Genomic DNA, 12,535 nt, shown 5'->3' on the forward strand with positions numbered 1-12,535 from the left:
AAAAAACACATTAACTATTAACTGGCCCTTCTCCCCAAATTCACACATTATCATGGTTTATAATTTTTAAAGAAGAAGCTTGCTTTTAAATGATAATTCGCAAAGTTTTGAAAAGTTTAAAAAGATGTTCATACCTTTTAGCTATTAAGTCTGCTTTAATTACCTTTATAGTGAACATATTATTGCTTTTCTAATCAGGAAAAAAAAAGCTGGCTTAAAACACAACATTCAAAAAACCAAGGTCATGTCCTCCGGTCCCATCACTTTATAGCAAATAGAAGGGGAAAAGTGGAAGCAGTAACAGATTTTATTTTCCTAGGCTCCAGAATCACTTTGGATGGTGACTGCAGCCATAAAATTAAAAAACACTCCTTGGAAGGAAAGCTGTGACAAACCTAAACAGTGTATTAAAAAGCAAAGACATCACTTTGCCAACAAAGGCCATATAGTCAAAGTTACAGTTTTTCCAGTAGTTGTGTACAGTTATGAGAGTTGAACCATAAAGAAAGCTGAGCACTGAAGAATTGATGCTTTGGAATTGTGGTGCTATTAAGACTCTTGAGAGTCCTTTGGACTGCAAGGAAATTAAACTAGTCAATCCTAGAGGAAATCAACCCTGAATATTCATTGGAAGGACTAATGCTGACGTTGAAGCTCTAGTACTTTGGCCCTATGATGCAAAAAGTTGACTCTTTGGAAAAGACCCTGAGGCTGGGAAAGATTGAAGGCAAAAGGAGAAAAAGATGAGATGGCTGAGGATGAGATGATTAGATAGCATCACCAACTTAATAGACATGAATTTGAGCAAACTCTGGGAGATAGTGAAGGACAGGGAAGCCTGGCGTGCTGCAGTTTAAGGGGTCACAAAGAGTTGGACACGACTTAGTGACTGAACAATAGCAAAATCAGGAAAAAGTTTTTGAACATATACATTTGGTGAGAAATTTCCAAAAATATTTGTCTGCTATAACAAAATACTACAGAATGGGTAGCTTATAAGTGACCAAAATTTATCTCTTACAGTTCTAAAGGCTGAGCCCCAAATCAAGGCTCTAGCATAGTCACATTGTGGTGAAGGCCCTCTTCCTGGTTCTTAGCTTGTGCCTTCTTGCTATTTCCTCACAGAGTAAGAAGTTCTTAGGGAACTCTGTGGGAGTCTCTCTTAATCCCATCTATAAAGGTTCCACCCTCATGGTCTAAGTACCTCCTAATACCATCATCTTCAGGGGTTGGGATTTCAACGTATGAATTTGCAAGGAGAGCACAAACATTCAGATCATACTGTTTTATTTATTTAGCTAATTTTATGAATAACATTGGAATATATAAAAATTATGTACATGAGAACAAAAATGTCTATTTTATTTCTCTGTTGTATCCCTAGTACCTAGGCTCATAGTGGCTATTTAATAAATATTTGCTGAATAAATGAATGAAATCTTAGTTATTGCTACTGTTTCTTCTTCATTTTAGGAACTTATAATCAAAACTGTGTTAAGCTCTGCAAGAGATGAGCCCTCTGGTCCTGCACGGTAAGTCAGACTTTCTTAAGACTTGGCATAACTCTTCTGTGTGTGCAGTTTTATTTTAAAAGTTAATTGAATTATTTAGCAGTCCAGGTTGTTTCAAATGCACAAAACCTATTCTGAATCACAAATTTAAATTATTTGGATGATTAAATTTTTCATTACTAACTTCCTTCAGTAAAAATAAAATCCTAGTTACCTTCCTCAGTATTTTCATCTTTTGTATCTAAAATGATTTCTTTTAATCTTATTAAAATTCATCTACTCTAGAAAATGATATTGTCTTTTCCATTATTCCACATTTTCATTTCATTTAGCTTTAACTCTAAATTTTGTGATTTTCAGTATTCTTTCCCCAGCATTTTCTGTGCTAATAATGACAACCTTCTAAGTTTACAGGGATATTCCTATAATATTGTTCTATTCAATCCTCATCACAATTCTAAGAAATTATTAGTATCATTATTCTTCCAATTTTACTAGCAAGAAACTGGCAGCATAGAAAGCTAACATTCATTAAACTTTTTTCCAAGTGCCAACCACCCTTATAAATACTTTATTACCTCACTTAATCTTTGCAGAAATTTTTATCCTCCTTTTTATAGTTGGGAGCCCAGAGAATTTTATTAATCTGCCCTATCATACAGAAAATGTAGAGCCATAATTGAAACCCTGGCAGTTTGTCTTCAGAGCCTTATTAGATGTATAAGTAATAAGTGGCGGAACTAGATTTGAACCTTAAGCTTCCGATTCTAGATTTTCTGCCCCCCTCCCCCCCTTTTTTAGTGTCATTGCCTTTCCAGTGAAAGAATATTTAAGCCTAAAACATAATTATCCGAAACAGATTTAGGAATCGTTAACATCTTGTGTTGACAGTATAGGAGAATCCCAGAAGTTGAACATTAAACATTTTCTAAACTTGTTTGCGTATAGTATTCAGAAATGTAGAGCCTTATGCCCACAGACACACACACACCCTTTTCCTATACTTTTCAGGAATGTATGGCCTTACATACATATACAACCAAAAAACAAAACTTAAATATTTGTATTCCAGTTTGTGCCTTTAGTTAGCTGCATCCATGGAGAACTTTGTTTCATTTCAGAGTTTATTTTTATTTTAGGATTAGAGCTCCTTCCACTGCTAAGCCTGACACTTGGTTATTTAGGTCTGTGAATGTATAAAGTTTATGGGTAGACAAACTGAGAAAGAATGAAAGCACTAGACTGCACATAAAGACTTTCTGCAGTTTTGATAGTAAATTAGTAGCATTAGCACTGAAAGGAGGACTTTGATCCATTACGTTCAGGAAGAAAAATATTTCTGCATTGAATTGTTCTAAAATCTAGCATTATACTGAATTTAAGAATATCAGTATTGGGACATGGAAGATATATCAGAAAAACTAGAAGGAGTTGACTTATTTTTGTACCTTGAAATATTACATGTTTCATTAGAAGCTTATACTTGAACACACTAATAGAATTTTTACTGATTCTGATCATCAGATAACTTTCTTCAAGCTGAAACTCAGTTGAAGTAGGGAACTGGAGTTTCACATTAGAAAACAAAACGAAAATTCTCCAAGTTCTGTTGCTGTTGGAATTCCTTTATAAAGTGTATAAGTTTTGTGTTCTCAGTTTGTTTTAAAGAGAATTCATAGCTAGTTATGTTAAATTTAAAAGATATGAAAGGAAAAATATCTTATTACTGCTATCAGTCAATAAAATTAGTTTCCTTTTTGAAAGCAGGTTGCATGTTTGTTTGGGAAATTGATGATATCAATTTGTCAATATGGGTTTGTTAGAAAGATCCTGTGTCTTTATCCCCACCTATGATCTTGGTAGTAAATTGTAGTTGAAAATAGGGCTTAGAACAGGAAACTCTACTCAATAGTCTGTAATAATCTATATGGGAAAAGAGCCTGAAAAAGGATGGATATATGTATATCTGAATCACTTGGCTGTACACCTGAAGTTAACACGCATTGTAAATCAACTATACTCCAATATAAAATAAAAATTAAATTAAACTTAAAAAATAAGGCTTAAAGTTTGGGGAATATGCTTTTCTCCCACTTTATCTTCCTAGGTAACAAATTGATTAATGAACAGTAATGAATTGATTAACAGTAACAAATTGATTAATTCACCTAAATTGTGCATCTTCACTCTAGGTTGGTTGGTTGGGAATATTTTGGTTGTGGTGGTGGTTTCATTTCATTTACAGGCACATCCACTTTTATTTGTATCATTACTGGTTGCCTTTTTGCAGATGTGTAGCACTTTGCAGTTTAGGTATTTGGATTTGTGAAGAATTAGTCCATGAGTCTCATCATCCTCAAATTAAGGAAGCTCTGAATGTAATTTGTGTTTCCCTAAAGGTAAGTAAGTAAATATTTAGAAGACTATATTAAGATAGTATAGAATGCATGATTATTTTTCCCCAGATGTTAATTATATCTTGTGCATTACATTATTTCCTTGATTCTGACGTTTTCCTTAGTAGTTCTCCTCTTGAATTTAGGGTATCTTAGTGATGCCCTATTTTATCTCAACTTTTTATGTATTTGGCTTTGTCCCTAAGATACATATGGATGACTGCTATAAAGGAAACCAGTCATTTAACAACACATGTAGGGCTGTTTACTGTTTCTTAATCAGTATTTTTGCAGCCTACTCCTTGATCTTTATTACCTCCTGAATTCTTAAGCTGTTCCACTTTTCGGCTTTATCATTCAAGTTAAACACCCTGTTTATGACCAGAATCAGATTTGTTCAGAAATAACAACCTGATTATTTGGAGTCTGAATGAACAAATGAATATTTTTATTAGTAAAAAGATTAGTGATATTTTTTGTTGTGTAACTTGTAATACAATATCTATATAGAACTCTAAACACACAAAATACAAAAATACTTGACAGGTATTTCTGAGTATATACTATGTTTGAGGTGCTTTGCTAGGCAGAGAAGAAATACAGAATAAAAAAGAAATGTAAATACTAGATTGAAGAGATTAATAATATCATGGCTGAAAAATATCAAAATAAGAGTAATAAAATATAAAAAGCTGAGAGAACCAAATGAATGGTGCATGTAAGCTGCTGATTCAATTCAGAGCAAGCAGAGATTACTTTGACTTAGGTATCAGAGAAGGCTTTAGAAAGAGGACACATCTAGTCACGGCTTAAAGAGCGGGTGAGATTTGTTCATAGAGAGATAAGCATAGAAGTTTGACTTTATAAGTGGGGAGTCATCTAAGATTTTTAAGCACAGAGTGTCAGCATCAGAACAGTTCAGAAGACAATTTGGAAGTATCGTATACAGTATCCCATATACTGTATATCCATATTGGAGTGGGGAAAAATGGGATAACAAGATGAGCAGTTTAGAGGCCATTCTAGAAATGAAATAAAAACTTTAATGAGGACAAATATTACAAAGAAAAAATAAAGTTAATTATATATTGGAATGTGTTATGATTTTTAATTTTGTAGGTTATATTTATCTTTCTAATATTTTAATAAACATAAATATAGAATGACAACAATAAACATGTATATACAATTAAAAATTTTTCAACAATTAGTGCATAGATAATATTGAGATTTTTTTATCATATTTCTTTTTTTTCTTATTACTACAGTTTACTAATAAAACAGTAGCCCATGTAGCTTGTAACATGCTTCATATGCTGGTTCATTATGTACCTAGACTTCAGATTTACCAGCCTGATTCTCCCTTGAAAATTATTCAAGTAAGTAATTTCTCATTTGTTTATTATGACTTGTTAAGGATTCTTATATTTGGATACCTTGAAATATAAAATTATTTAATAGTTTTCTTTAAATTTTGCATAGCTAAATAGTGGCCACTCAGGGTACATATTTGAAATACCGTAATTCATGGTAGTCCTTTTCTATATTATGTTATATTAATATATTAAGAGATTATGTGGTTGGTTTTAAATGCTATGTGAAAATTTACTATTGCTATTGTCTTTATAATGTATATTCAATATCATTCCCTGTCTTAGGTTAGAAAACATACCATCCCTTCAGTTACCAAAATCAGAACATTATTTTGGTTCATTCCTTCCCTTTCCTCTTCTGCCAGTCATATATAAAGTGTTTTATTTCTTTCTTATTTTTTTTTAAATTCTGTGTGTTCTGTGCTTCCTGTAACACTAGATACTGTAATAGCCTTTTAAACTGGTCTCCTGGCTTCTGAGGTCATCCCTCCAAGTCATCATTCATATCGACATAACTTATATCACTATCCTGAAGGAGAAAAAAATAATGAAACTAAAGTCTCCAAGTGGTTTTCTTTTACCTGTAAAATAAGATCCAAGTAAATCTTTAGTTGCGATTTACTTGGAAGCCCCCAGATGAGAACCCATACTATCTTTTCAGAATCATGAACAGATTCCTTTGATAAAATACCCTGTAGTCTAGGCACCTGAGTCAGCTATTATTCCCTAAACATACCCTTTACTCATCTTCTTACCTAAAATGCTCTACTTTCTCTGCCCACCTCATCTTTCAGTGATTGGTTTAAACACCATCTCCTCAAAAAACAAGAATCATTATTTATTCGTTCCAACCAGAATTTATCTTTCTTATGTTCTTATAACATTTTTAGGAAAGACAGTAATACTTATTAAGCACTTACCATGTATCAGTCATTAGTACTAGTCACCGTTTCATATGTTACCTCATTTAATTCATAAAAGGTCATTTGAAGAAGATCGTTATTTCTTCTTCCTCTTCTCCCTTTATATAAGATGAGAGAACTGAGGATATAGTAACTATATAAAGTCATAAGCTAAACCAGGGTAGAAACAGAGTTCAAACCCAAGTCTGTTAAATTTCAAGTCCAAGCTTTTGCCAGTCAACCATGCCACCAAGGCCCCATTGTAGCACTAAATATATTTGTGTAAAAAAATCTAAGCTTCTTTAAGACAGTGACAGTTTTTCTTGATTATTTTTTTATGCATAGGATGACTTTCATATAGAATCTCTTAAATAACTATCTGTTGAGTTTAATACAGTATTATGGTTCAGAGATTGGGTTTGAAGTTTAGACCTGGTTTAATTAACCCACGACTCTGCCATTTACTAAGTTTGTAACTATGAACAAATTACTCAGTCCTCTAAACTCTGACTTTCTTTATGTTTGCATTTGGGATAAAAATACCTACCTCAAAGAGTTGCTCTGGAAACTAAATGAGAAAATATATATAAAACACTGATACATTTTGGAATAAAAGTGATGGGACATAAATTTTAAAAAGTGTGTTGGCTGCAGCTACTGTCGTAATCATGCAGGACTTGATAACTGGATGTAAATGTGAATGTTTATATATATATATATATATATATATGTATATATAGGTATTAAAACATTTGAAATTTTTAAAACTTAAAAATTTTACTCTTTAAGACTGGTTATTCTGTTGAAAGTTAAGGTATTCTTAAAAAAAAAAAAAGTTAAGGTATTCTTTAAGCAGATTTTTTTTTTCTCATTTGAAAGCCTCCCAATGCTTTCCTATATTTTCTTTCTCGGCTTATGTATTTTAATACTTAACTAAGTAATTCTTAGGTGTGTAGAGTTTTTGCAGATTGCCTCACTATAAATTATGGTGGCCATTGGCTACAGATAAATAGTTATACTTCACCTCTAATTGAATGAAGAAATGAAATGCTAAAATAGTAGAGGAATTCCCTAATGGCTACCTACTTGCATAGTTAGGAATAGAATCCCAGTTCTATTACCAGTATTAAGTATTAATCTGATATATTAATTCATTCTATTAGTGAGTAAAACCTTTTATGGTGTAAATTACCTTTAGAGGAATTTTTTTACTTGAAGCACTCATTTATAAAAATATAATAGTGAATAGCGTGCAATAAAAATACAATAAGTTTACCTCAATACATTTTTAACATACACATTAAAAAATTGAATAAGATCAAGAAATTTTCAGGGTAAATGATAAAATTATATTAATATTTTGCTTTCTTTAATAAGGTCTTCTATTTCATACTTTATCAATTTTGTTCATACTATATTCAGTGTACAATATATGTTAATTTAAAAAGCCACATTATAAAAATTTTTTTTTAAGTCATACATTTGCAAGTATATATACCACAATATCCAGGAAGACAAGAGTAAATTATTTTTCCTTCACTTCATTGGGGAATAATTGATAAATATATTATATTTAAAATGTATAAAGCAATGATATTGTAGAAGGGTTACCAAGATCAAGATAATTACCATATTATTACATATTGTTAATTTTTTTTATGGTGAGAATGCTTCATGTCTACTCTTAGCAACTTTAAGATACTATTGTATGCTTAACTTTATTTACTGTACTATGCGTTAAATCCTTAGAATTTATTATTCTTATAACTGAAAATTTGCACCCTTTGACCTCCATCTCCCCAGTTCACTAGACCTCAGCCCCTGGCAACCACCATACTATTCTGTTTCTATAAAATCAGCTTTTTTTAGATTCCACAATATTATCTTTCTCTGGCTTATTTCATTTAGCATAATACCCTCCAGGTTTTTTCGTGTTCTCACAACTGGCAGGATTTTCTTTTTTCCTATGATTTAATAATATTCAATAGTGTATGTATGTACACCACAATTTCTATATCCATTTATCTGTCAAAAGACATGTGGGCTGTTCCATATCTTGGCTATTTTGAATAATACTGCAATGAACATGAGTGTGCATATATCCCTTTGAGATACTGATTTTATTTCCTTCATATGTATACCCAGAAGTAGTATATATGGTAGTTACATTTTTAATTTTATGAGGAACCTCCATACTGTTTTCCGTAATGACTGAATCAGTTTCCATTCCCACTAAGAGTGCATAAGGGTTCCCTTTTCTTCACATTCTTGCCAACATCGGTTCTCTCTTGTCTTTTTAAAAAATAGCCATCCTAACAAATATGAGGTGATACTTCATTGTAATTTTGATTTGCATTTTCCTGATGATTGCTGATGTTGAGTACTTTACCATGTTCTTGTTGGCCATTTATGTGTCTTTGGCAGAATGTGTCTACTCAGAATCTTTGCCCTTTTATAAATTCAGATAATTTGTTTAGCTGTTGGGTGTAGAAGTTTCTTGTATATTTTAGATATTAACCCCTTACAGATATATGGTTTGCAAATATTCTTTTCCATTCTGTAAGTTGTCTTTTCACTTTATTGATGGTTTCTTTCTCTGTGCAGAAGCTTTTGGTTTATATAGTCCCACTTGTTTATTTTTTTGTTGTTGCTTGTGCTTTAGGTATGATTTCCAAAAAATTATTACCAAGACCCATGTCACGGAGCCTTTTTCCTATGTTTTCTTCTAGAAGTTTTAAGGTTTCAAGCCTTTGTATTGAGACTTTGATCCATTTCAAGTTAGTTTTTGTGAGTGGTATAAATTAGGGGTCCAGTTTCATGCTTTTGCACATGGATACCCAGTTTTTTTCAACACCACATGTGTGTGTTCTCGGCACCCTTGTCAAAAATAGACTGTATGTGTGGGTTTATGTCTAGACTTCATTCTAATGCACTGGTCTTTGTGCCTGTTTTTATGTCAGTCCCATATTTTGATTGTTGTTGTTAAGTTGTGTCCGACTCTTTGCGACCCCATAGACTGCAGCATGCCAGGCTTCCCTGTCCTTCACTATCTCCCAGAGTTTACTCAGACTCATGTCCTTTGAGTCAGGTGATACCATCCAACCATCTCATCTTTTGTTGTCCCTTTTCCTCCTGCCTGCAATCTTTCCCAGCATCAGGGTCTTTTCCAGTGAGTTGGCTCTTCTCATCAGGTGGCCAAAGTATTGAAGCTTCAGCATCAGTCCTTCAGTGAGTATTCAAGGTTGATTTCTTCTGGGACTGACTGGTTTAATCTCCTTGCAGTCCAAGGGACTCTCAAGAATCTTTGCCAGCACCACAATTCAAAAGCATCAATTCTTCGGGGCTCAGTCTTCTTTATGGTCCAACTCTTATATCCGTACATGACTACTGGGAAAACCATAACTTTGACTGTATGGACTTTTGTCGGTAAAGTGATGTCTGTGCTTTATAATATGCTGCCTGGGTTTGACATAGCTTTCCTTCCAAGAAGCAAGCATCTTTTAATTCCATGGCTGCAGTCACTGTCCACAGTGATTTTGGAGCCCAAGAAAAAAGCCTTTCACTGCTTCTACTTTTTCCCCTTCTGCTGGCTATGAAGTGATGGGACCAGATGCCATGATCTTAGGTTTTTGAGTGTTGAGCCTCAAGCAAGCTTTTTCACTCTCCTGTTTCACATTCATCAAGACACTTGTTAGTTCCTCTTCACTTTTTGCCGTTAGAGTAGTATCATATGCATATCTGAGGTTGTTGATATTTCTCCCGTCAATCTTGATTCCAGCTTGTGACTCATCAGCCCGACATCTTATATGATGTACTCTGCATATAATTTAAATAATCAGGATGACAGTATACAGCCTTGCTGTACTCCTTTCCCAATTTTGAACCCATCAGTTGTTCCATGTCCGTGTTCCATATTTTGATTGCTCGAGCTTTATAATAAAACTTGAAATCAGGGAGTGTGATGCCTCCTGCTTTGTTCTTTTTTCTCAAGATTGCTTTGGCTCTTTGGTTTTGGAGGGGTGGGTAGAATTCCATTCAAATTTTATGATATTTTAGGATAGTTCTCTCTAATTCTGAGAAAAATGCCACTGGAATTTTGATAGGTATTACACTGAATTTGAGTAGTGTGAACAATTAAACTGTTAATTCTTCCAGTCTGTAGCATGGAATATCTTTCCATTTATTTGTCTTCTTCAGTTTCATTCACTAGTGTCTTCCAATTTTCCGTATATAGGTCTTTCACCTCCTTGGTTAAATTTATTCCTAAGTATTTTATTGACTTTGATGCTATTCTAAATTAATTTCTCTTTGTGATAGTTTATTGTTGGTGTATAGAAATGCAACTGGATTTTGTGTGTTGATTTTTGCATCCTGCAACTCTACTGAATTCACTTATGAGTTCTAATCTAATAGGGTTGTTTTTGTGGAATGTTTAGGATCATGTCATGTACAAATTGAAATAATTTTATTTCTTCCTTTCAGATTTGGATGCTTTTTATTTCTTTCTCTTGCCTAATTGGTGTGGTAGGACTTCCCATACTGTGTGGAATAGAAATGACAGTTAAGAGCATCCTTGTCTTGTTCCCAACTTTAGAGGAAAGGACATTAACTTTTTACCTTCAAATATGTTGTTAGCTTCAGGCTTGTCCTATATGGAGTTTATTATGTTAAAATATATTGCTTCTTAACTTGTTGAGCAAAGCAGATGTCTTCAATAATAAATTACCTGTGGTTTTTATATGTCATTTTGCTTATCTGTATCTTCTGATATTACTTGTATATTTATACATATTGATTCAAGAATTGAATCTATATGAAAACCATTTATAGTTAAGGGAGCATATATAACTTTGGTTCTGTACATTAAGATTGTAAATGTTTGATAGTTAGTATACTTGAAAAACTGACCTATTAAAAATTACTTTGAAATAACAATATATTTTGGCTTAAACTTTCAACAATGTATTTTCTATCACTTTATTAGCATTAGTGTTTGTTTTAAGATACAGCATTAGTTTGACATATTTTGAGCTTTTTTTTAATTTCTTACAGATTCTAATAGCCACTATTACCCATCTTTTGCCAAGTACAGAAGCATCATCTTATGAAATGGACAAGAGGGTAACTTAAATTTGTTTTTATATTTAACAATGTGATTATCTAGTAAAATATTTATATTTTTAAACTGTGAAGGTATTTATATATTTATGTGGGACACAATCTTACATTAATTATAATATGACATATAGCTTTCCATTTAAGTATAACTAAATTATATTTTTAGTTCATATTTCAAATTAATCATGGTCATTTGATAAAGTCTTTAAATTTTAGGGTTGTAAGGAACTTGGGAGGGTTCTGCCCATTTTATTTTTTTTAGTTGTTATGATCTTATTTATGCTTGAAAGTTATTAATTGTGAGGAATTCATTCTTAAGGAAGCCGTGCATTTTTATATAACTATTACTGATAGGAAGTAAAGAAATTTCCATTAGGGAGAGTTCATATAATGTATAAAAGTATGACGCTTTGGAGAAGACATACCCTTTGGCCATCAAAAAGTTCTACAAGATTGTATTTACCTCAGTAAATTTATTATGAAGTGAAGTGAAGTTGCTCAGTCGTGTCCGACTCTTTGCGACCCCATGAACTGTAGCCTACCAGGCTCCTCTGTCCATGGGATTTTCCAGGCAATAGTCCTGGAGTGGATTGCCATTTCCTTCTCCAGGGGATCTTCCCAACCCAGGGATCGAACCCTGATCTCCCGCATTGTAGACAGATGCTTTACAGATGCTTCCCTGGTCTGAGCCACCAGGGAAGCCAAAAATTTATTATGAGATTCCTTTAATTATTTCAAATATTGTACTTGTCAGTCTAAAGTTTCTATTTGATATCTCTTTATAGTTTTTATGTCTTTCCTGAAATTCTGCATGATTTCATCAGTTATCTCCATTTTCTTTCATAGATTTTTAACATATGTATTATAATTAAAGTTCTAGTTGCTAAATTCAGTATCTGGATTGTTGATGAGTCTGTTTCCATTGAACTTTTTTCCTGAAGACTATAGGTTCCACTTTGCTGTTGTTTCATATGTCTGTTAATTTTTTGCACATAGCTTGTTATAGAGACCCTAGATATGTGCTGACCAAATGGTAGCTACTTACCATGTGTGACTTTCAGATCAGTTCAGATCAGATCAGATCAGTCACTCAGTCGTGTCCGACTCTTTGCGACCCCATGAATCGCAGCACGCCAGGCCTCCCTGTCCATCACCAACTCCCGGAGTTCACTCAGACTCAGGTCCATCGAGTCAGTGATGCCATCTAGCCATCTCATCCTCTGTCGTCCCCTTCT

General features: G+C 33.1%; 1 protein-coding gene across 9 annotated transcripts in view; it reads left to right on the forward strand.

Moving 5' to 3' along the window:
• Nucleotides 1-12,535, forward strand: part of RALGAPA1 (Ral GTPase activating protein catalytic subunit alpha 1) — a 207,800-nt gene that overhangs the window by 117,217 nt on the left and 78,048 nt on the right. For all 9 annotated transcript variants that reach the window (XM_025270980.3, XM_025270981.3, XM_025270983.3 and 6 more), the window contains 4 exons: nucleotides 1,474-1,532; nucleotides 3,802-3,910; nucleotides 5,176-5,286; nucleotides 11,235-11,303. In XM_025270980.3, coding sequence (XP_025126765.1) covers nucleotides 1,474-1,532; nucleotides 3,802-3,910; nucleotides 5,176-5,286; nucleotides 11,235-11,303 — 348 coding nt within the window. The remainder of the gene's footprint in view (nucleotides 1-1,473; nucleotides 1,533-3,801; nucleotides 3,911-5,175; nucleotides 5,287-11,234; nucleotides 11,304-12,535) is intronic.

The sequence above is a fragment of the Bubalus bubalis genome, chromosome 20 (genome assembly GCF_019923935.1).
Source record: "Bubalus bubalis isolate 160015118507 breed Murrah chromosome 20, NDDB_SH_1, whole genome shotgun sequence".
NCBI classification, from domain to species: Eukaryota; Metazoa; Chordata; class Mammalia; order Artiodactyla; family Bovidae; genus Bubalus; species Bubalus bubalis.